This window comes from Scyliorhinus canicula, chromosome 6, assembly GCF_902713615.1.
Source record: "Scyliorhinus canicula chromosome 6, sScyCan1.1, whole genome shotgun sequence".
Lineage (NCBI taxonomy): Eukaryota > Metazoa > Chordata > Chondrichthyes > Carcharhiniformes > Scyliorhinidae > Scyliorhinus > Scyliorhinus canicula.
Window position 1 is genome coordinate 28,107,846 of NC_052151.1, and position 25,241 is coordinate 28,133,086.

Consider the following 25,241-nt stretch of genomic DNA (forward strand, 5'->3'; position numbering starts at 1 on the left):
TAAGGGTAACTACAAAGACATGAGGGTGGAGCTGACCAGAGTTCATTGGAAAAGGAGCCGAGCAGGGAAGACCGTGGAACAGCAAGGTTCTGTGGCAGTGGCAGAAGTTTTTGGGCGTTATTCGGGAGGCACAGCAGAAATTCATCCCAAGGAGGAGGAAACAAGTTACGGGCAGGACAAGGCATCCATGGTTGACGAGGGAAGTCAAGGACAGTATAAAAGCAAAAGAAAAAGCATACAAAGTGGTGAGGATTAGTGAGAAGCCAGAGCATTGGGAAGCTTTTAAAAGCGAGCAGAGGACAACTAAAAAAGCAATAAGAGGAGAGAAGATGAAATATGAGTGCAAGTTAGCTAGTAATATAAAGGAAGTTGGGAAAAGTTTCTTTCAATATATAAAAGGTAAGAGAGAGGCAAAACTAGACATTGGACAACTGGAAAATGTGGCTGGGCAAGTAATAACAGGAAACAAAGAAATGGCAGATGAACTGAATAGTTACTTTGCATCAGTCTTCACGGTGGAAGACAGCAGTGGGATGCCAGAGCTCCAGGAGAATCGGGGGCAGAGGTGAGTGCAGTGACCATTACTAAGGAGAAGTTTCTGGGGAAACTGAGAAGGTCTGAAGGTGGATGGACTACACCCCAGGATCCTAAAAGAGATAGCGGAGGAAATTGTGGAAGTATTGATGGTGATCTTTCAGGAATCACTGGAGGCAGGAAGGGTCCCAGAGGACTGGAAAGTGGCTAATGTAACACCCCTGTTTAAGAAGGGAGGGAGGCAGAAGATGGGAAATTATAGGTTGGTTAGCCTGACTTCGGTCATTGGTACGATTTTAGTGACTGTTATTAAAGATGAGATCGCGGAGTACTTGGAAGTGCATGGTAAAATAGGTCTGAGTCAGCACGGCTTCGTCAAGGGGAGGTCATGCCTGACAAATCTGTTAGAGTTCTTTGAGGAGGTAACAAGGAAGTTAGACAAAGGAGTTAGTGGACGTGATTTATTTAGATTTCCATAAGTCCTTTGACAAGGTACTGCATAGGAGACTGTTAAATAGGTTAAGAGCCCATGGTATTGAGGGTAAGATCCTGGCATGGATTGAGGATTGGCTGACTGGCACAAGGCAGAGTGGGAATAAAGTGGTCTTTTTCAGTATGGCAGCCGGTGACTAGTGATGTACCTCCGGGGTCTGTGCTGGGATCACAACTTTTCACAATATACATTAATGATCTGTAAGAAGGAACTGAAGGCACTGTTGCCAAGTTTGTAGATGATGCAATCCTCGGGCATCACAGTAGCACAAGTGGATAGCACTGTGGCTTCACAGCGCCAGGGTCCCTAGTTCGATTCCGGCTTGGGTCACAGTCTGTGCGGAGTCTGCACATTCTCCCCGTGTCTACGTGGGTTTCCTCCGGGTGCTCCAGTTTCCTCCCACAGTCCAAAGACGTGCAGGTTAGGTGGATTGGCCACGATAAATTGCCCTTAGTGACCAAAAAGGTTAGGGGGGGTTATTGGGTTATGGGGAGAGGGTGGAAGTGAGGGCTTAAGTGGGTCGGTGCAGACTCGATGGGCTGAATGGCCTCCTTCTGCACTGTATGTTCTATGATGCAAAGATCTGTAGAGGGACAGGCAGTATTGAGGAAACAAGGGGGCTGCAGAAGGATTTGGACAAGCTATGAGAATGGGCAGTGAAGTAGCAAACAAAATACAATGTGGAAAAGTGTGAGGTTATGCACTTTAGGCATAGACTATTTTCTAAATGGAGAAATGCTTAGGAAATCAGTAGCACAGAGGAATCTGGGAGCCCTTGTTCACGATTCTCTAAAGGTTAACGTACAGGTTCAGTTGGCAATTAAGAAGGCAAATGCAATGTTAGCATTCATGCTGAGAGGGTTAGAATGCAAGACCAGGGATGTATTTCTGAAGCTGTATAAGCTGTGGTCAGACCCCATTTGGAGTATTGTGAGCAGTTTCGGGCCCCGTAGTTAAGGAAGGATGTGTTGGCCTTGGAAAGGGTCCAGAGGAGGTTCGCAAGAATGATCCCTGGAATGAAGAACCTATTGTATGAGGAACGGTTGAGGACTCTGGGTCTGTACTCATTGGAGTTTCGAAGGATGAGGGGGGATCTTATTGAAACTTACAGGATACTGCAAGGCCTGGATAGAGTGAACATGGAGAGGTTGTTTCCACTTGCAGGACAAACTAGAACCAGAGGACACAATCTCAGACTAAAGTGACGACCCTTTAAAACAGAGATGAGGAGGCATTTCTTCAGCCAGAGGGTGGTGAATCTGTGGAACTCTTTGCCGCAGAAGGTTGTGGAGGCCAAATTACTAAGTGTCTTTAAGACAGAGATAGATAGGTTCTTGATTAGTAAGAGAATCAGGGGTTATGGGGGGAAGGGAGGACAATGGGGATGAGAAAATATCAGCCATGATTGAATGGCGGAGCAGGCTCGATGGGCCGATGGCCTAATTCTGCTCCTATGTCTTATGGTCTTATGGTTTTGTACACCTGTCATTGAAAACAGGATTTCTGCTACAGCAAGCAGTTAGCTTTTACTTTTGCCAGGAGCTTTAAGCTGAGTAGAAACTTTTGCCAAAGGCTGTCAGGTTGAGCAGTAGTCTGACACAGACAGAAAGATCTGCAGGCTGTTTCCTGAAAGAATCTCTCTCTCTTTAAGCAGACTTTCAAGGAATCAGGGCAAGTGTGCAGCAAGTATCCGTGTGTTTGCTAACTGTATTTGCAAGTGGCTTTCAGGCCAATCCACCCACCCTGCACATATTTGGGTTGTGGGGGTGAGACCCAGGCAAACAGGGGGAAAATGTGCAAACTCCACACAGACAGTGACCCAGGGCCGGGATTGAACCTGGGACCTCGGCACCGTGCGGCAAAAGTGCTAACCTGTACGCCACCGTGCCGCCATGATGGTCTACATTTCACTTAGATCACCTTTCATTTCTTGAAGCTCGAGGGAATATAGGACAAGGCTATTTAATCTCTCCTCATAGGATAACTTACTCATCTCAAAAATCCATCGAATGAATCTTCATTCCGTCCCCTCTAAGACAAGTATATCCTTCTTCAGGTAAGGAGACTGAAACTGTGTGTAAGACTCTAGGTACATTCTCACCAGAGCTCTGCACAATTGCAGAAAGACTTCCTTACTCTTAAACTGCAAACCTCTTGCAACAAAGACTGACGGATCATTTACTTGCCGAATTGCTTATTTCTGTATCTGCCTGTCCATGGACTAGGAACCCAGGTCCCTTGATACACCAACATTTTGCAGTCCCTAACCATTAAAAAATGTATTCCCCTTTTTCCATTCTTCCTAACAAAATGGATCATCTCACACTTCCCCCACATTGTACTCCACCTGCTACTTTCCCGACCAATAGGGTGACCCATCTCTATTCCTTGGCAACCTTCTGGTCATATGGACTTATGGTCTTATTGCATCTTCCTCAGCTTCTTGTCCCAGCTAGCTCTGTATCATCAGCAAACTTGGATATATTCCGATCAGTCCCCTCGTCTCAGCCATTGCTACAGATTGTAAACAGCTGAGCCCGGAACACTGGATCTTGCGACATTCCAATAATTTGATACCAAACATTATTTATTTCTATTTTATTCCATAAGACCATAAGACATTGGAGCATAATTAGGCCACTCGGCCCATCGAGTCTGCTCCGCCACTCGATCATGGCTGATACGTTTCTCATTCCCATTCTCCTGCCTTCTCCCATAACCCCTGATCCCCTTATTGATCAGAAACCTATCTATCTTTGTCTCAAAGACACTCAGTGCTTCGGCCTCCACAGCCTGCTGCGGCGAAGAGTTCCGATTCTTTTCTGTCCATTAACCAATTTCCAATCCATGCTCATTGTTACCCATCTACCATGAACTGTTATCTTGTGTAACGACCTTGTGTGTGGCATCGTATCGAATATAAGGTACCACATAGGGTGTTGTTCGGAATAAGATTAGTCTTAAATTTGTCTGTGAAATATGTTACGTTTTACTGTTTGGCGTTGGGTAAAGTGTCCTGCGCTCTCTGATAACTGGTCTTTTGTTGCTTTAATGTTTCAGATATTTGATGCCTTTACCCCAAGGCTCCAGGACTCCAACAAAAAGGTGAACCAGTTTGCACTGCAGTCCATGGCAACCATGATCCCAGCGCTGAAGGATGACTTGCACCGGGTCCTACATTCGACAGTCACTGTTGTTACCGACAACTTGAACTCAAAAAATGTGGGCATTTACAATGCAGCCGTGCATGTCGTCGACACGCTGATCGATCATCTCGGTAAGGCCTCAGGCTCCACAAGTGCTGATGTTAACATAGGCATCATTTCTTTGTGTCGTCACAGTATGTAAACTCATGCATTCACCTGAAGAAATGTGTGTAATTCCAGAACAAAATTAAGGGGATCATTTCCATTCTACTGCAAAACCCTCATCCAAATGTAAACAGATCAGATCATGCAGTTAGCAAGACCTCCCTTACATTATGTAAGGCCCATAGTGCAGATACAAGGCTGGTGCTCAATTAACATTTATTGTAAAGTGTAAATATCAGTTTCTGGTTGTACTATGTTCTGTGTATGCATAAATTAAAGTGAGTGCAGAAATCACACTGAGGCTAGAGGTTGTGCAGTTTGGATCCTTTGTTCTGCTCTATCCGTTATCCACTGTATAACTGAGGTGATCGATTAAGTTTGCTAGTTTTCTCGATTTATTTTCTCTACTTATTGGTCAGTTATATCACTGATTGCCATTGTTTTGCTCTCTCTTTTAAGACAACTTGCTGCTACTTCAACCTTTCACCAGCAGAGTGCAGTTCATCAGTGGTCGGGCAATGCACGACATCACAGAACGACTGGCAGGTGAGACTGTGGATAAGAAGATGATTACAACACAATATATCAGGGTGTAAAGTCAGGGGTGTGACTCATTAAAGCAGTGTGGTGATCTACCACTGTATATATATATATATATGTGTGTGCTTGTATTAGGGGATGCGCAGGTTTTCCGGTAAGCCCCGGCTAGCTCCGCCCACAGGGAGCAGTATAAATATTCACAAGTTCCCCTGAGATGCCATGCTACAGCTGCAGCCGAAGGAATAACATCTCATGGTAATAAAGCCTCTCTTGTACCGATTTGAGTCTTTGTGTGCATTTGTTAGCGCCACAAGCAGGAGAGGTCATTTTATAGATCCGGCCTCAGTGAAACTATATCTGAAGATTACATGTTCTTATTTTAAAAAAGGATCTTTCTTAAAAAGTCTTTTCCCTGTAGCCTTGCCATTTTTATCTGCAGTTTTAAGGGGAATAAAAGGAGGAGAAGCAGAGAGATTTGGGTACGGATTTGCAGAGCTTAGGGCTGTTCCTCCAGGGAGTAGTTGACAGACGATGTTACAGCAAGAGATTGAGGGCAGAACCTTATTGAGGCATGGGTGTCTCACCTGCTGGCTGGAGAGCCGGTGAGAGACCCACGCTAACACTTCTGGGGAATGCCCACCGAACCACAAACCAATTAGGCAGTGGCGAGGCCACCAACGGGCCTTCCCCTGGATCAGGGCGTTTCAGTCCCACCTATTGAGAGCTGCCAGCCACCCGGAGACTGGGAGCTCTTGGGCTCAGTAGCGCCACTGGGGAGGCTGTGGCTGTTGCCAGAAGGACAATCCCCTGGAGTCCCAGGGTCGCAGAGTGACTCAGGGCACAGGGAAGTAATAGGTGATGGGAGTTCATGGGGGCCACAGGGAGAGAATTGCAGGGGGGTCGGCAGAAAGAGCAGTGTTTGACTCTCAGTGAGTCGCCACTGCCTTCCCATCCCTTCCCGATGTTCAGTTTCCCTCCCCCAACCTCCTTCCCGATGTTCAGTTCCCCCCCCCAACATCCTTCCCGATGTTCAGTTCCCCCCCAACCTCCTTTCCAATGTTCAGTCCCCCCCCAACCTCTTTCCCGATGTTCAGTACCCCCCCAACCTCCTTCCCAATGTTCAGTACCCCCCCAACCTCCTTCCCGATGTTCAGTTCCCACCCCAACCTCTTTTCCAATGTTCAGTTCCCCCCCAACCTCTTTCCCGATGTTCAGTACCACCCCCAACCCACTTCCTGATGTTCAGTACCCCCCAACCTCCTTCCCAATGTTCAGTACCCCCCCAACCTCCTTCCCGATGTTCAGTACCCCCCCCAACCTCCTTCCCGATGTTCAGTCCCCCCCCAACATCCTTCCCGATGTTCAGTTCCCCCCCCAACATCCTTCCCGATGTTCAGTTCCCCCCCCAACCTCCTTCCCAATGTTCAGTTTCCCCCCCAACCTCTTTCCCGATGTTCAGTACCCCCCCCCCACCCACTTCCCGATGTTCAGTACCCCCCCCACCCACTTCCCGATGTTCAGTACCCCCCCCCACCCACTTCCCGATGTTCAGTACCCCCCCAACCTCCTTCCCAGTGTTCAGTACCCCCCCAACCTCCTTCCCGATGTTCAGTTCTCCCCCCAACCTCCTTCTCGATGTTCAGTCCCCCCCCAACCTCCTTCCCGATGTTCAGTAACCCCCCCCAACCCACTTCCTGATGTTCGGTCTCTCAAGCACAGTTTTTGTTTCTGTGTACGCCCCATGGTGACAGGCCTACAAATGGCAGGAAGATAAGTCCCTTATTGGCCACTTGCGGACCTCAATTAGCAGCAGAGTGCGAAAAACGGCCATTGCCCCCCCCCCCCCCCCAGAACCAAATTCCAGTACGTCACCATCCTGCTTAAGTCCATGGCCTCTCCCACCACCCAAGCTCGTCAGCGGTGCGAGCACAGTTTCGGTCTGAGCACACAATTCCCTCTTCTCCATCCAGATTCAAGGCCAAATGACCAATGTGCTTTGTCTTAGGTTAGTGGGAATTCAAATCTGAGCTGTTTGCTTTGATGGATGGTCCAGTTCACTTAGTCCTGTTAACCTGTTGCAGTCGAGACTGTCACTGATGACCCTCTGGTTACCTTTCTTGACTGCAGTTCTCGTGCTGTCGGTGTATCATCGGAAGCCTCAAGCGGTGGAACGGTACGTCTTACCTGTGCTCTGGTACCTGCTTGGCAACATGACCGGGAGTGGCGTAATAAAGGGCGGAAGTGGGAACGTGCGGGCAGTGACGGCTAAACTGGCTGCCAGCCTGCACCAACAGATGGGCGCTGGCCTGCAGGAATACGCGTCGAGTCAGCCAGCTCATGTCATCAAAATGCTCCGGGAGTTGACAGAGAAGGAACGTTAATCACACAGCCCGTCTGATCAGGTCCACCTCACATCTTGGGTGGTCAGCCCTCCAAGTGTCTCCCGGAATTAACAGTTAATCTCCCGGGCGCTCCTGGGAGAAATTGGAGAAATATCATAGGGCCCTTTAAAAGAATACCATTTTAAAAGAATTATTTGACAACCTTTGGTTATTAATGGAGTTTTGGGCAGGGCAGAAAAATGTCTGTTTGACATCAAGACACAGACACACACACATAAACAGACACAAACACAAATACACACACACACACAGATACACACTTATAGAAGGAACACAGGCATAGGCACACACATAGACGAACACACCTAGACAGATACATACGTGCCCACAAATACAGATACACACATATAGACAGACACACAGATGCACAAACACACAAAGACATAGACCCATAGTGACGCATACACACATCGATACACACTTAGGCATAGATACACAGTCACAGGCACACTTACATGTGCACACTGATACAGATACAGTCGCACATAGAACGACACACACATAGGCAGACACATACAAACACACACACATGCACACACATATACAGTCACACACAGATAATATACATAGTGCAGCACGGTGGTTACAACTGTTGCTTCACAGCTCCAGGGTCCCAGGTTCGATTCCTGCTTGGGTTACTGCCTGTGCAGAGTCTGCATGTTCTCCTCGTGTCCACGTGGGTTCCCTCCGGGTGCTCTGGTTTCCTCCCACAAGTCCCGAATGACGTGTTTGTTAGGTGAATTAGACATTCTGAATTCTCCCTCTGTGTACCCGAACAGGCGCCGGAGTGTGGCGACGGGGAGATTTTAACAGGAACTTCATTGCAGTGTTAATGTAAGCCAACTTGTGACAATAAAGATTATTATTATTATTACATAGATGTGCACACAGATACATTTGCACACACAGAGATAGACAAACACACAGACAGGCACACATATAAGCACACGCATATGTGCAGACACACAGATACACACACATGCGTAGGCATACATAGACACACGCGCATAGATATCCATGCACAGATACATACATACAGGCACTCACACAAGCACAAGGACACACACACAAAGCACAGACAGGACAGACACAGATATAGACACAAACACACACATACACACACAGACGCACATACACAGATGCAGACAGACACACACACATACAAAAACACACAGATACAGACACAGACAGACACGCATCATTCTCCATTTGGCACAAGGAAGAAATATCCACAACTACTAAAGATTAGAAATGAAAGAGAAGGAAATATAGGTCAGTCTGAAACATTTTGTCGCTTTGGGTGAAGTGGATTATGGTGACCTCAATCTTTCACTCTCTGCCACTAATTGACTTGTGGTGAATCTAGGCCAATGTTTCTGGAAATTGTTGCATCTATAAAAATACTGTCATTCTTAGTTCCTCGAAATGAGGATGGTGTCATGATTTGTGTGTGTCAGGTGACCCAGCAGGCGAATCTTGGAGCTACAGGTCTTTGGGAAGAGAGGACCAGAGTTGCCTGTGGCATATTATATATATTATGTATAGAGTAAGAGAGAGTCAACAAACAGAAATGTAGAACAAATATAACAGCCAGACTTCTACAATTTTGCTGTTCGTTAGCGTTTAATAGATGTATTTTTTCTACTTCTTTATGTATTTTATTATTAATGCAGTTTCCTTAGCCAAGAGGATGTTGTATTTCATATTATATTGACATTTAGGCAGAGTTACAATAAAGTTGACATTATTATCAGTGCCCTTTGTCAGGTTATCAAACTATGTACCACAAGACTGGGTGTGTGAGCTGGAATGGGAGGACAAGTCATGTGATGAAACATACAGAAATACATTTAATCACAGTTGAAAATCCTATCCAGGAACTCCAGATGATCCTCTGTAGAGCCGAGGTGATCGTGGGGGCATTGGGTACTGGGGGGGGGGGGCGGGGCGGATAGAGGCACGGCTGGTGGTGCAGGTTCGTGAACTCTATTTCATAATCCGACAAATAGCCATGAGATAAATGACCAGATAATCTCTAGTTGATCGTGTTATTTCAGGTAATGCTAAGGACACCCTCTGTCCCTCCTCCGCCCCACCTATCCTTCCTGGAGCTGCCGGGGAGAGTACACAGGGCCTTGATTTAATATCTCGTTTGAAAGGTGCGACTACTCCAACTGTGCTGTGCCCCCGCAGCACTGCAAGAAATGTCAAATTGAGTGTCTCCAAAGAGATAATTTGACCCATAATCTTCTGACCCAAAGATGAGAGTGCGACCACCAAGGCTGACAGCAGGCTGATATGCAATGAGGCCAAAGGACCTTCTTCATTCAAAGGGACCCGAAGACTAGGAGCAGGATTCTCCACTTGGAGACTATGTTCTCTCGGTGCAAGTGAATTAACCCGTGCTTGCGCTAGCTCGAGGAGCAATTTGCTCTCCCTTGCCATGCATATGTAGGCATGGTAGGGAGCTCAAGGGATTCCGTTCCAAATCCCGCTATTGGATGAATACCGAGATCTACAAGTTCGTCCCCCCCCCCCCCCACAATGCAAATCCTGCCCCCCGTCCCCCCGGGCGCAATTCTCCGCACTCACGACGGTGCGGAGAATAGCGGGGGTCGTAAATTTTTACGGCCACGCTAGTCCGATGCCCTCCCGCTATTCTCCCCCCCCCCCCCCCCCCCCCCCACGCCCGACTCCCAACACGAATCGCTGCCGCCGTTTTTTTACGGCGAGCAGCGATTCTCAGCTGGCCGATGGGCCGAATTCCAAGCCCTTTACGGCCGTTTTTATGAACGGCAAACACACCTGGTCTGGCCGTTCGTAAAAACGGCCGTAAAGTCCCGATTGTGGCAACCATGGCACCGATTGGCACGGCAGTACCATGGCCGTGCCAAGGGTGCCATGGGCCCGCGATCGGTGGGCACCGATCGCGGGCAGCGGGTCCGATTCCCGCGCACTCTTTGTCCTTCCGCCGCCCCGCTGTATCACTTCGCGGGGCGGCTGAGGGGCATCCCGGCCCGCGCATGCGCGGGTTTCGCGGAAATGCGCGATGACGTCATCCGCGCATGCGCGGGTTGGAGTCTTCCAATCCGCGCATGCGCGGCTGACGTCATGTGACACGTCAGCCGGTGCAAACTCTGGCAAGCGGGCTTAACGAAATTCGTTAAGCCCGCGATGCCGGAGTTCACGGCCGCGGCATGCTATCCCCGACCGGGGACCAGAATCGGTTCCCTGTCGGGGAGGGGGAGGCTGGCGTCAAACCCGCCCGGTTTTGACGCCAGCCTTACGATTTCTCCCTGTCTGGGAGAATCGCGCCCCCCATCTCCAGTCAAGCAGGGGCATCCTATCCCAACCGACCATGGGGAATGCTGTGCCAACCCCCCCCCCCCCCCCCACAGCACACACTCATGAGGGTGACCCTACCTCCCTCACTGCCAAAGGTAAAGTCTCAGATGACCATAAACTGCTTTTCCCTTTGACGGGAGGAGCTGACTGATGGTGATTTAACCTGAGGATCACCACACCTTGGGCGAGGGGCAAGGTTGAGAAGGCATATTCTGCATCACAAACCAGCTGTCTAACCCACTGAGCTAAACCAGCCCACACTGACCCCCCTCCCGCCAGACCCCATCAGAGACTTCCATCAGTTAACCCACCATTGACCCCCATCAGAGACCCCCCATACTAGAAACCCGCCCCATCAGAGATCCCCCAAACCAGAGATCCCCCACATCAGAGACTTCCCATATCAGATATCCCCCATCAGAGACACCCTTAAGAGACCCCCATATCATAGACCCCATATCAAAGACCCCTCCATCAAAGACCCCTTCATATTAGGGGCCCTCCGATCAGAGACCCCCATATCAGAGTCCCTTCCATATCAAAAACCCCCATGTCAGAGACCTTCCAACATCAGAGACCCTCCCATATCAGACTACCCCATCAGAGACCCCCACATCAGAGCCCACCCCATCAGAGACTCAGCCCATCAGAGACCACCCATATCAGAGATCCACCCGTCAGAGATCCCTCACCCATATCAGGGACCCCACCCAAAGAGGAAAAGAGCAGTGCTTGCAGAAACAATGAAAAAACTCTCTGCTTTTCACTCACCTGACCCTTCCACCTGCTGCCTCAGTCAGATGTCTAGAAAACAGCTGCTGTTACTTCATAGAAGGCCAAAGCCATCACACGGCTTTAAACCCTCTCCGAATTGGGACAAGTAGGTGAAAAAGCATTCATTTTTTCTGCTTGGACTGATCTTTAGCTTCCAGGCAGGGGTGACTCATGGAAGGGTCGGGTCTCTGATGGAGGGGTCTCTGATATTTGGGGATCTCTGATATTGGGGTCCTGGTGGAGGTCTGCTGGGGGAGGCTTGGGGTAGAATGGACAGGGTTTGTGCTGTGGGGGGGGGGGGGGGGGGGGAGAACCTCTGAATGACTTTGTTCAGTCATTCAGTATTTACCCCCTTAACCAACCCACAAGGTCCACTGCACCAGATCCACTCCGACAAATACTTGCATCAACCCATGGCCGAGAGATCCAGAGCATTACAGAGGCAGGGAGAATCCGTGTCCATCCTATTAATAGAATGCGAATGGGTTCAAATGACCCCTTTGCATCCTTCCGCCGATGTGGGGCGCAAACCTCAATGCTGCGACCAATGGGGGGCTGGAGCATCACTGATCCCGTTTCTTGTCCGACGTGAGATTCTCTACTGGGTATCAGGAACTCCGCTACCGGCGGGAGGTGGCGGAGAATCCCGGCCACGGTATTTAACCATTGACAGTAATCGAGTGCCACCTACTCAAAAAGATCTGCTCATCGGTTCTCAGTTGGCTCGTTGATAATTGGACAATGTTCAATACTATTTGTGATTCTGTAAACATTGAAGTAGTCCATGACTGTGTGCAGCAACACCTGGACAACATATGGATTTGGGCTGATAAGTGGTAAGTAGCATTCATACCACACAAGTGCCAAGCAATGGCTATCTCCAGCACGTGAGAATCTCTACCCATCTCCCCTTGGCTTTCAAGGGCACTTACATCACTGAATCTCTCTATCAACATCTTGGGATTATCATTGACCAGAAACTGAGCTGGAACAGCTACATAAGTACTGTGGCTACAAAAAATAGGTCAGAGGCTGAGACTATTGTGGTGAATAACTCACCTCCCAACTCCCCAAAGCCTCCACCACCTTCCAGGCACAAGTCATACTCTTCACTTGCAGCTCCAAACAATACTTAAGGAGCTCAACACCATTCAGAAAAAGGAGTCCACTTGAGCACCACAAACATTCACTCCCTCCACCACCAGCATACACAGAGGCAGTAGTGTGCACCAACTCCAAGTTGCACTCAGCAACCCATCAAGTCTCCTTTGACATTTCCTTTCAAACTACCAAGCTCTACCACCGAGAAGGATAAAGGCAGGAGATGCATAGGGATGCCACCGTCTGCAAATTCCGGATATGAAAATATATTGATGTTCTTTCGCTGTCACTGGGTCAAAATCTCTGTGGGTGTACCTGAACCACATGGGCTACAACGGTTCAAGAGGCAGCTCCTGAGGGAAATTAATGATGAGCAACAAATGTTAGCCGAGTCAATAATGCCCACATCCCATGAAGAAATAATGACAGGAAGTTTGTCCCATTTTCTCCACCCTAACGCAAAGGGGGGAAATTCCTCTGTTAAGAAATATTCCTCTGTTAAAGTTTGAGTAACAAATCCCTATTAGAAAAATTTCACAACTGTAACCTAGCAGAATTAAAATTCTCCTTCATTGTTGACTTTATGTAAGATGTTTCACAGGCATTGCAGGACTTCTGGTTAATGATAAAGAATAATGCATAATGTAGGTTATAACTGCCTTCTTTGTTAGACAGCTATAATTTATTGCAACCTTCTGAACTAAAATTGTGTGTAGTTTGTACACTGCTGCCTCATGTAAATAAACAATTATGTTTGATGTGTAATTCTTAAAATATTATTTTAGCATTTTTTTTTGTTAAACATAGGATAGTGTTTAACATTATGAAACTGGGGACAGGGAACTGTTTCCAGCCATTTAGAAGTTTAGAATGAGGAGCTGTCGGAGATAAACATAGGACTGACGAGAGTTGTGTCAGTGGAATCAGTGGGTTAGAGGTTGAGTTAGAACCTATTACTGCATTGGATATGAGATTGTAGCACTGAATGCAAGTGCAGGGGATGAAGATATATGAAAACAGGTAAATGTAAATTGAACGACTCCTGAGTGGGGTCAAAATGGCTTGTTTTCTTGCAACTTTTTTGCATTTCTGTGTATCTTCACTCAATTCTACCTTATTCTCACAAATGGGTTGGGTCTGCATAATTTGAAAGACTTGCATTTAGCTCCTTTCACAACCTCACGATGACACACGGTCAGCACATTTCATGAATTAAAATATTATAAAGAAAACTTCAGTTGTGTTGACTTTCACCAGAACTACAAAAGGTAAAGCTGGCCAATGGTTCGGTATCAACTGTTTTATTGATAAAACAATAATAATTGTTTTAATTGCATCAAGTCGCAATTACCCTCATATGTCACATTTGCACTATAGGAAATGAACAAAAAAACTGCAACTGTGGATTTTTCTTGATAACAATCTATATTTTTATTTTCAAGTGATTGTTCCATAGTGTACAGTTGGTATTACATACATTTTTTTTTTTTTTAATAAATTTAGATTACCCAATTATTTTTTCCAATTAAGGGGCAATTTAGCGTGGCCAATCCACCTACTCTGCACATTTTTGGGTTGTGGGGGCGAAACCCACGCAGACACAGGGAGAATGTGCAAACTCCACACGGCAGTGACCCAGAGCCGGGATCGAACCTGGGACCTCAGCGCCGTGAGGCGGTTGTGCTAACCACTAGGCCACCGTGCTGCCCTTGGTATTACATACATTATTTGTTTTGAAGAAATGCTAAGAGATATTTTTACATTCCACGCTGACTTGAAACCAAAGATATCTGAAATCTTGCAATTAAGGGCCATTTCAATGGGGCATGTGATACTCCAGCACCTTAAAATTTGTATTCAGCATGTCTTGGTTGGCTTTGAAATGCAACATACTTCAGGCAACTCATGGAAGTCAAGCAAAGCTGTTCCACTTGACTTGAAACAAGATATTGGATGAAAAGAATTTACCTGAAATACAGATTATTTTGTGTAAAATACATCTGTTATGGTTTCCAAATAGTTAGGAGGAATAAAAGGCTTTGCTTCTTTGGAATATCCCACACTTGGGTTTCTAATTGTGTCAGGCCATTTTTAACACAGCTTAAAGATTAACCATTATTTGAACATGCTGCTTGCTGATCTTTGCAATATTCCCACCCGGTTACGCAGCTCGTACATTGTGGTGGTCAAGCAGGATTGTGGTTGAAGCAGATCCCAGCTTCAATCCATGGCTAACAGCCTGGTCTCTTTTGGAGCCAATCGGATTGAGGTACTGTCCAATGAGCAGCAATTTCCCTGCGGGCATTTAGGCCACAGATTGGACTGAGGCACCTAGACACCATTTCTCATTTGACCAATTGCAAACGTCCTGATCGTTTCGACTATTATGAAAAGGACCAATCATAGAATCATATAGCACAGGAGGTTATTTGGCTCACTGTGCCTGTGCCAGCTCTTCAAAGGAGCTTTCCAGCTAGTCCCGTTCCCCACTTTTTCCCCACTGGCCTATTGATTCTTCCTTTTCAAGTATCTATCTAATGCCAGGCAGATCTTTGTCAAACAAAATGCACAAAGTATGACATGGACAGGTTAAATATTCATCTAAATTTATCACTGACAGTGATTTTCTACACCCTTGATGGTACCTGCTGCTATCCTGTATGATGGGCCTCAGTTGTGAATTGGAGGCGACATTCGATCATTTGTTTTGGTTTCCCCTACCTGCAGACGCCGTACTATCTCTGTTAACGTGATATTTTGATGGAGGATCCTCTATTAAATTGGCGCTGCCAGTTTAAACACCTTGAGCTAACCAAGACAGCACTTTTAAACTCAGCGGGGCACACTTGAATTTACCCTCACAAGGAAGTGATTTTGTGTGTATTCCCATCAATGCTTGATCACCTTCAATGGAACAGTTCAAAATGAAGGCCTGGTAACCGTGTCAAAACTAGCAATGAGAAACCTCTGCACGTTCTACATCAGAGAGACTCGAAAACGGAAATATGGGTCCAGTTCTCCAATTGGACTAGTTTTCCATCCTTTCTTAATTAATAAAAATCTAACAGACTGATGAGAAGTGGGCAGCACAGTAGGACAATGGTTAGCACTGTTGCTTCACAGTGCCAGGGACCTGGGCCCGATTCCCGGCTTGGGTCACTGTCTGTGCGGAGTTTGCACATTCTCCCCGTGTCTGCGTGAGTTTCCTCCGGGTGCTCCGGTTTCCTCCCACAGTCCAAAGATGTGCAGGTTACATGGATTGGTCACACTAAATTGCCCTGTAGTATCCAAATGTTGGTGGGGTTGCTGGGTTATGGGGATGGGGTGGAGTTGTGGGCTTAGGTACGGTGCTTTCAGGGGCCGGTGTAATCTCGATGGGCCGAATGGCCTCCTTCTGCACTGAAAATTCTATGATTCTATGATGAGAAGATCAGTTGGATCTTTTGGAAAGAGCTATTGGATCATGAGCCGTGCCACCAACTTGTGTCTCCAGGACCTTTCTTTCAGTCTTTGCATGAAGCAACCAATGGAAGAGTTCTGAAGAAGAGACTCAAAATGTTAACTGTGTCTCTCTCCTCGGAGGCTGCCGCATCTGCTGAGGTTTTCCATCATTTTCTGTTTTTATTTCCGATTTCCAGCATCCGCAGTATTTTGCATTCATTATAATGGAAGATTCATCCTCACTGATAAGTTTTCACATTTTGGTTAATCCTATCACTTTAACAAAAGGCTCACAATTTATTCAACGGTCAGGAAAATCCCACGATAAACTTTTACTTGCATTTCAATTATTACTCGTGCGTATTTATCCTTCAGTACCAATGCTGAAGATGGTTTGATTGCCGCAATCCATTCTGCGCTGGATTGGAGCTAATGAAAATCACTTCAAGCCCCAAAGGGAGATTCCAATTCCATTTCTTCGAGTTTGATTCTATTCCAATACACTTCTCCTTCGGGTGAAAAGACAATCTCTCAATATCGCAATCATCCAGAAACAGTTGAACAAAATAAAACATATGCACATTTTCCCAATATGTCGTGCATGTCATTTTAAATAGGTCAACTTCATTATGTACAGACCAGATAGGATTATGTTGTCACGCTATTGTAAAACCAGATAATCTGAGATTGTGCTGGTCAGGCAGTATTGGAAATCCCACATTAACACGATCCTGTCAGGTTCATTGAAGTCCCTGACCAATGATGCAGAGTTCTGGGTGGGAGACAGATCGGCTGGACCCTCTCATCTCGGACATGTAATGCCTCAACCATGAGTCATCTTCATTCTCAAAGCTCCCATCTAAACTGTTGAGAAAAGAAAAGTAGTTCACTGCGAGTAGGATAAGAAGCTAATGATAATACCAACCTCACAAGACTATATTTAACTACTTCATCACTGAATGTTATGTTTTTGTGCATTATCATAGAATCCCTACAGTGCAGAAGGAGGCCATTCGGCCTATTGAGTCTGCACCAGCCCTTCGAAAGGGCACCCTACCTCGGCCCACTCCCCCGCCCTATCTCCATAACCCCATTTAACTTTTGGGCACGAAGGGGCAATTTATCATGGTCAATCCACCTAACCTGCACATCTTTGGACTGTGGGAGGAAACCGGAGGAAACCCACACAGACAAGGGGAGAAAGTGCAAACTCCACACAGTCACATCAGGCCAGAATTGAACCCGGGACCCTGCAGCTGTGAGGCAGCAGTGTTAACCAGTGTACCACCATGGCGCTCCTATATTTTTTTTATTTAAAATTTTTTTTTTAAATTTAGGGTACCCAATTATTTTTTTCCAATTAAGGGGCAATTTAGCCTGGCCAATCCACCTACTCTGCACATTTTTGGGTTGTGGGGGCGAAACCCACGCAAGCACGGGGAGAATGTGCAAACTCTACACGGACAGTGACTCAGAGCCGGGATCGAACCTGGGACCTCGGCGCCGTGAGGCTGCAGGGCTAACCCACTGCACCACCGTGCTGCCCCTGCCGCTCTTATATAACAGTACAGTGCGATATGTTTGATAACATTTCACCCACATAACTGTAGTCACCATGTTTCAAAAGGATTACATGATATAATGAGGTGACAAATCCAAGTATCTCATACTTAAGCTACCAAACATTAGACATCCTCTCCCCTCCCACCGTTTCAACATTGCCCTCATCCCTCCCTCCCCCTCCAACTCTGCCCTCATCCCTTACTTCACCCTCCAGCCTTGCCCTCACTCCCTCTCCAGTCTTGCCCTCCACACCAACCCTGTCCTTGCCCCCTCCTTCCACCCCAAACCACGCTCTCATCCGTCCCTCCATCCCCAACCCTGCCCTTGCTTCCTCCCTCCACCCCCAACCTCACCCTCGCTCCCACCCTCCACCCAAACACCACCGTCGCCCCTTCCCTCCACCCCTAACCCTGAAGAAATTCCCCCTCATCTCTGCCTTAAAGGATTGTCCCTTCAGTCTGAGGCTGTGAATTCCTGCAACCCGTGCGTCCCAATCTCCATTACATTCCAACCTGCAAAGTTCGCTGGCCAAACACCAATTATTCTCTGGCTGACCTGGACCTGTGTTTATTTAAATTGATTGGATTGTTTGAACTAATGGTGCAGAGGAAAATCTGGCCTACGAGGAGCATATGGTGGCAAAAAAACGCTTGCCTGACCTGCTGACAGAAAATTGGGCCAATTCCCTTTTGAGCATGTTATCAACCTGGCTTGATTTTACTCTGCACATGGTGCACAGGCAACCCATATATTCACACAGCAAAACATTTTCCCATTGCTGTGTTAGCATATGCCTGGATTTAAAGAAGCATTGCTTACGAGCTAGCACATATAATAGAAATATCCACAGGTACCAAACAGTAACGTTATGGAAGCCAATATTCAGAAACTTCTTCAACTTTAGTTTCCCCATCCCTCCAGCCTGTAACTGCTCTGTCATCACTCCAGCCTATCCATAGTTCTTCACCTAACGTATGAACTCATTTAATAATTCAACTCAGTCAATGTGGTTAATATTCAGCAAATCAGAAATGGTGTGAAGAAGGTTTTCTCTAACACGTCTACGATAACCAAACATTGGGGACAGTGTCAAAGGCATCAATTCAATTAATTCTTAAATCTATCCATCTAAGCTAAGATGAGAATCAGAGAATTTACTGTGTAGAAGGAGGCTATACGGCCCATTGAGGAAAGAGCTCCTCACTTAAGCCCCCACCTCCACCCTGTCCCCATAACCCAGTACCCGTCCATCCCTGGACCCTGGAGCTGTGAAACAACAGTGCCGCCCAATGGTGGAAATTTATCACCAACAGCAGGTTATCTGGCTGTTATCACTCACACTGCTGTCTGTGGGAGTTTGACGTGTTCAAATTGGTTACGATGGGAGGGATTCTCCGAATCGCAGGGGGCCAGCGTCAATCCCGCCCCCGCCGTGTCCCGAATTCTCTGCCATCAGAGATTCGGCGGGGGCGGGAATCGCGCGCGCCGGTCGGCGGCCCCCCCCCCCCCCCCCCCCCCCGGCGATTCTCTGGCCTGCGATGGCCGAAGTCCCGCCACTGTCAACCCTCTCCCGCCGCCGTGGATCAAACCACCTACCTTATCGGCGGGAGCAGGCGGCGCGGGCAGGCTCTGAGGTCCTGGGGGATGGGGGCGCAGGGCGATCTGGCCCCGGGGGGTGCTCCCACAGTGGCCTGGCCTACGATCGGGGCCCACCGATCGGCAGGCGGGCCTGTGCTGTGGGGGCACTCTTTTCCTTCTGCCTTCGCCATGGTCTTCACCATGGCGTAGGCGGAAGTGACCCCTCCCCTGCGCATGCGCGGGGATGACGTCAGCAGCCGCCGGTGAAGTCCTTTCGGCCCCAGCTGGCGTGGCGCCAAAGGCCGTTCACGCCAGCCGGCGGAACGGGAACCACTCCGGCGCGGGCTTACCACCTCAAGGTTAAGGCTTGGCCCCTAAAGGTGCGGAGACTTCCGCACCTTTGGGGCGGCCCGACGCCGGAGTGGTTCACGCCACTCCATCACGCAGGGACACCCCCCGCCCCGCTGGTTAGGGGAGAATCCCGGCCCATGTTTCCCACATCACAACAGTGGCTACAGTTCAAAAGTACTTCATTGCCTGTAAATATGATTTAGACAAAAGGATTTGGAGTTGGATCTGGAAAGTGGAGCTGTACAATATAAATCCAATATCTTTCTATCCCACCTGTGTCCGATTGCACAGCCTGCAAACAATTGCTGCTTAAACTCCCACATGAATGATGGCCAATACAGATTGAAACCATTGCAATGCTTACCCAATGCTGTGTAATGCGGGTTCACTTCCAGCTGAATTGGATGCAGGGGACCTACTTTGAGCCCCAGTTTTAAAGTCCGGAAGGTGATTCTTCTTAACAAAAGGCTGTGGGTGGACCCCACTCAAGGTCAATCTCCTCGGTCTGTCGCCTGGCTGCCTGTGCATGAAGTTGTTCCTCCATGCTGCTCTAGATGTCATTGGGCTGCCATCTCCCAGGATGATATTTTGGGGTTGAGCTGTGGCATTCACTGCACCCACTGGGGGAGAAGGTGGTTGTGACTCAAATATGGAGTCGGAGAGCAGGCAGAAGATAGATGAAGCATTGGATCCAGGGCAGTGAGACTGGTGGGCAGCGTCAGGTTGGTCAGGAGGTCTTTTCCGCAGAGAAACTGGTGGAGAAGCTGTGTTAGCGGTCATGTGGGGGCTTGGCAGCTGCCGGTATGTTGGGGGGCTGGACAGGTGGCGGTGGGTCGGGGGGCTTGGCAGCTGGCGGAGGGTTGGGGGACTTGGCAGCTGGCGGTGGGTTGGGGGGCTTGGCAGCTGGCGGTGGGCTGGGGGACTTGGCAGCTTGCGGTGGGTCAGGGGGCTGGACAGCTGATTGTTTGTTGGAGTGCTCGACAGTTGGCAGGGGCCTGGGGGCCTGGATGGCTGGCAATGGGTTGGGGGCCTGGATGGCTGGCAATGGGATGGGGGGCTGGAGGGCTGGTGATGGGTTGGGGGGCTGGATGGCTGGCGATGGGTTGGGGATCTGGATGGCTGACAATGGGTTGGGGGGCTGGATGGCTGGCGATGGGTTGGGGGGCTGGATGGCTGGCGATGGGTTGGGGGGCTGGATGGCTGGCGATGGGTTGGGGGGCTGGATGGCTGGTGGTTTGCTGGGGGACTGGGCAGCTGGGGGTTTGCTGGGGGACTGGGCAGCTGGTGGTTTGCTGGAGTGCTCAACAGCTGGTGGTTGACTGGGGGACTGGGCAGCTGGCGGAGGGACAGGGGACTGGGCAGCTGGTGGTTTGCTGGGGGACTGGAAAGCTGGTGGTTTGCTGGGGGACTGGGCAGCTGGGGGTTTGCTGGGGGACTGGGAAGCTGGTGGTTGACTGGGGGACTGGGCAGCTGGGGGTTGACTGGGGGACTGGGCAGCTGGTGGTTTGCTGGGGGACTGGGCAGCTGGGGGTTGACTGGTGGACTGGGAAGCTGGTGGTTGACTGGGGGACTGGGAAGCTGGTGGTTTGCTGGGGGACTGGGAAGCTGGTGGTTGACTGGGGGACTGGGCAGCTGGTGGTTTGCTGGCGGACTGGGAAGCTGGTAGTTGACTGGGGGACTGGGCAGCTGGTGGTTGACTGGGGGACTGGGCAGCTGGGGGTTTGCTGGGGGACTAGGCAGCTGGGGGTTTGCTGGGGGACTGGGCAGCTGGGGGTTTGCTGGGGGACTGGGCAGCTGGTGGTTTGATGGGGGACTGGGCAGCTGGGGGTTTGATGGGGGACTGGGAAGCTGTTGGTTTGCTGGGGGACTGGGCAGCTGGTGGTTTGCTGGGGGACTGGGCAGCTGGGGGTTTGTTGGGGGACTGGGAAGCTGGTGGTTTGCTAGGGGACTGGGCAGCTGGGTGTTTGCTGGGGGACTGGGCAGCTGGGGGTTTGCTGGGGGACCGGGCAGCTGGGGGTTTGCTGGGGGACCGGGCAGCTGGGGGTTTGCTGGGGGACCGGGCAGCTGGCGGAGGGACAGGGGACAGGGCAGTTTCCTGGACACTGGAGGGGGGCTGGACTTCCTGGGGCTGGACAGGGAGTTCAGTTCCTCCTGGGTGGCTGGCTGGTTTGGCTGCCTGGACACCCACACCGGGTTTGGGCCATTCCTCCTGGCCGCAGAGGGCGAGGGCGTGGTGTAGCCGGCTGGTCGGTAGAGGTTTCTCGGTGGCAGGGGTGGGCTGGGGAAGCCCTTCCTCATGGCGGGAGGAGTGGGAGCGGGGAGAGCCGAGCTTCCAGTGGCCTGGTGGGATGGGCAAGGGGAAATGGCGGCTGCAGCAAGTTTCCTCCTGCTGGGGGGCGAGGCTGGGGCCGCCTTGCAGAGGGCGGATGTGTCCATGGCCTCTCTCCCGGGCGGCCCGTTTTCCGGGGAGCTGCAGCATCCGCCGGAGTAGCGGAGATTGATGATTTTGTAAGGCGGCCAGGATTGTTGTGCAGCGGCCGGCCCCCCTGCCTGCAGCCTGCGGGGGTTCCTGGCACCCTGCCCACTCGCCACCCTGCCGCCCGGGTGTTTGCTGGGCAGCAGCGGCACCGAATCGAGCGAGGCCAGGAGCCGGCGCGTGACCGAGCATGCGCGCCGGGGCTCCGAGGCGGCGGTTGAACCGTCGGCCGCGAGCTCCAGCTCGAGCTGGGATGGCGGCGGCGGGAAGTCCCCCACCTCCCCCACAGACAGGAGGGGGGAGCCCAGCCCCTCAGGCCCTCCGGACTCCCCCGCTACCGGCCCGTCCATCAGGCCCTGCACACCACTTTGCTTGGGCCGAGTGGCACCGGGCCGGGGCGATGTCGGCTCCTCCTTGGCCTTGGGCAGGTCACGGTTATTCGGCCGTGCGGCCTGCTCCTTGGTCTGGGCCTGGTTACTCGGCCTGGCGGGGTTTCTCCTCAGCAACACCTTCTCCTGACTGGGTAAAATGCTGAAGTTGCTGTGGAGGGAGGCTTTTAGCTTGTTGTTGGGCACTGCCTGGTCAGTGATGGGCATGCTGACCGGCAGCTTTGGCCCCGCCATCACCTTCAGCTGACGTTCGCCAACTTCGCCCTCGCCTTTGGGTTGGAGCATCTTCTCCAGCCGTCTGCTCAGATCCTTCTGCGTCCTCTGTAGTTCCAACATTGTTGGGTCTTCCGCCTTGCTCTTCAGTGACTCAGCGGATTTCGATCGCCGCTTTTTAGTGACCCGGGCCTTGCGGCCCTTGGCGGTATTGGGCCTGGCAGGGCACGACTTGCCCTCTTCGTCTGACCAAACGTTAGAGCCTGGGTTGATTGGGACGAACTGGATTTTGTCACTGATGGCATCTTTCATTTTGATCGTCATCTCTTCATTCTCGGGGACGTCGATCCTTTTCGGGACAGGCCGCACCGCTTCAGGTTCTGGGGGGGATGACCTCGGCCGCTGAGGTGTCCCGTCAACGGCAATTTCTGACTCGCTTTCTTCATAGTCCTCTTCACCCAGGGAACAAAAATCCATTGACTCCATCCGACTCAGGGCCTCGCAGTCGGTGCTCGTAACCGACTCAAAGGAGCCAAATGACCTGTTTCGGATTAGTGAATATTGAGATGGGTTTACTGATACAGGGGGCTGGGAGGACGATGATTTCCCCTTGCGAGATGAGTAAAAGATACCTTCGGACTGGTGATCAGGAGCATAGTCATGACACTTTGAAGGACAAAATGCCGTATTTGAGAGACTTGGATATTTGTGAGAAGTGTGCGGTAGAGAATCTCTGCATAACAGGTACGCATTGGAATCTGAACTTGTGCGCCTCCCATATTTATCGGGGTTGCTGAATTCTTTCATGGAATCGGTATCCGCTCCAATTCCACTGTCTTCTGAATAAAGTGTCATGTCCCCGGGTTTGCTGTGAGGTTGCTGCAGCGCACAAGCCTCCAGTTGAGCGATGATTCTTTGCAGCCGCTCGTCCACTTCTTGTTTCGCCACGAGTCTCTTTTGAAAAGTGTCCGCAGCGGACCTCAGGTAACCACAGGTTTCCTGCAGGGTGGTGGCTGTTAGCGAGGCCACCGTCCCACTCGTTGCCTGCATCTTGTTCACTGTGTACTGCAGCAACTGTTGCAGGAGATCAGGCTGCTCATTCGGGGCCCCTTTCTCAGGAGGCCACGCGAGGTTAGGCCCAATGTCCTTCACCAGCCTCTCGCCGCTGCTGGCCATTTCCTCCAGCATCTGGTTGACTTCATCAAAGCGAAGCGTCAAGAAGCTCACCATCTGTTGGAGAATTAGCTGGGTCTGTGTAGCCTGGTCAGTTAGACTCAAAACACCATCGTACTTGGAAAGGCTGGTGTTAAGGTAAGCGTATGCTGCTTGGTGGGCATTAACCAGCGATGTGGGAAAATCTACTTTCTCTTCGTCCTCAGCTCTGGAAAGACTCCTTTCCCTCAGCTTGCCGCTCTTCTGCTTAGTGGTGTGGTGGCCCTTTTGCTTCCTGTTTTTCTTGGGCTGCTGAGTTGCACTGCTGTCACAGTAAGTGTGCTGTCCAGGCATGTCCCGAGGCACATACCTCCGCGAAATTATAACCTCTGACACTGCCACCTTGGCACCGGCTGCCAGTTTCTCTCTCTTCACCTCTTCACTGTAAAGCTTGGGTATACGGGCAGGCATCGCGGACGGAGGCAGATTCTGGCAACAGCCCCTCTCCTTGCGGCACCTCTCCTCTTTCCCCGCTCGGCTGATGTTCTCCTGACCATCCTCGGACGAGTTAGATTCGCACTCATAGTTGCCCGAGCCCCCACTGATCGAGTGGGTGAGGCTCTCCGTATGTGTCTTGTCTGCGGGTGCCTGGTCTGTGGCTTTCCTCAGAGGCCTCAAGGTATGCTTTGCGAGGTGCTGGATTATTTCGCTTTGAGATGGTGCACACCCCATAGCTGCTTTCCCTTTTCGAACCAAAAAGCTACAGAGTAATCAGTACAAAGACAGATCACTGCTACCCAGCGGCTCCACCTGTCATTTCCAGATGCTCTTATTCAATGTGACTTCAATTGTCCTCTTTCCTCTCCAAAGCCAAACAGCTTGATAGATTTAATACTTGAGACTTCGATGGCCTTTCTTCAGAACATAATAAAACATTTCAGTCACCGGGCAGGTTCCTGAGTGTTTTTTCTTTTGAGGTGCTGCACATCGCCTGGTTCTTTACTCACCACCTCCTCAGTTCCGATGCTATGGATTAAAGGCATTACCTACCTCTCTGCTAAGAATAAGATTTTAAGCGTATCAGGTTAATCAGGCTTGGCTAATCAGTCGTCATTTGTATCCTGTGGAACATTAATGGAAAGTGCTCATTAATTGTTTATTTTAATAAACAGGCATGAGAATCAGTTTATGAAACCCACAAAGTTAGTAGGAGGTAAGTATTCACTTGGGCCTTGATTTGACAGTATTTAAAATTAAGTCCTCCCTTAACACGAATAAATCTCCCTTCATCAACTCTGACCTTGAAACTTTGGATTGCCAAGGCAAAGACAACAGATGCTGCTCCAGGTTGATTGATGAGTTTGTTAACCCTCTGGTTACGCTCACCGTCAAACTGTACCTCACTCAGCAAGGATTGGAAAGAAGGCACTTGCATTTAAATATCACCTTGCAGTTCCCCAATACGTTGCTTTGTTAATGAGCTGCTTTTGGGCTGCAGTCATAGTTGTTCTACAAGCAGCAAATCTATACACCGCAAGATCTCACGAATAGCAATCAAAGGTTTTTTTTTATGGTGTT

The 25,241-nt window shown here is 49.7% G+C and overlaps 2 protein-coding genes across 4 annotated transcripts in view; one reads left to right on the forward strand and one right to left on the reverse strand.

The window, feature by feature from the left end:
* The window catches only part of LOC119967056 (TOG array regulator of axonemal microtubules protein 2-like), a 147,001-nt gene extending 139,037 nt beyond the window's left edge, over positions 1–7,964 (forward strand). For both annotated transcript variants that reach the window (XM_038799084.1, XM_038799085.1), the window contains exons 20-22: positions 4,088–4,304; positions 4,798–4,884; positions 7,006–7,964. In XM_038799084.1, coding sequence (XP_038655012.1) covers positions 4,088–4,304; positions 4,798–4,884; positions 7,006–7,259 — 558 coding nt within the window. In that variant the 3' untranslated portion in view covers positions 7,260–7,964. The remainder of the gene's footprint in view (positions 1–4,087; positions 4,305–4,797; positions 4,885–7,005) is intronic.
* Positions 7,965–15,799: 7,835 nt separating this feature from the next.
* On the reverse strand, positions 15,800–24,710 carry LOC119967057 (photoreceptor cilium actin regulator-like). 2 transcript variants are annotated; one of them, XM_038799088.1, is made up of 3 exons: positions 20,639–24,710; positions 19,798–20,449; positions 15,800–16,805 (listed from the first exon to the last, which is right to left on the reverse strand). In XM_038799088.1, the coding sequence occupies exons 1-3, from the start codon at positions 24,393–24,395 to the stop codon at positions 16,682–16,684; spliced, it is 4,533 nt and encodes a 1,510-aa protein (XP_038655016.1). In that variant the 5' UTR covers positions 24,396–24,710; the 3' UTR covers positions 15,800–16,681. The 2 variants fall into 2 exon arrangements, with proteins under 2 accessions (XP_038655016.1, XP_038655014.1); XM_038799086.1 differs by having other exon boundaries at positions 19,798–24,710.
* Between the last annotated feature and the right edge of the window lie 531 nt (positions 24,711–25,241).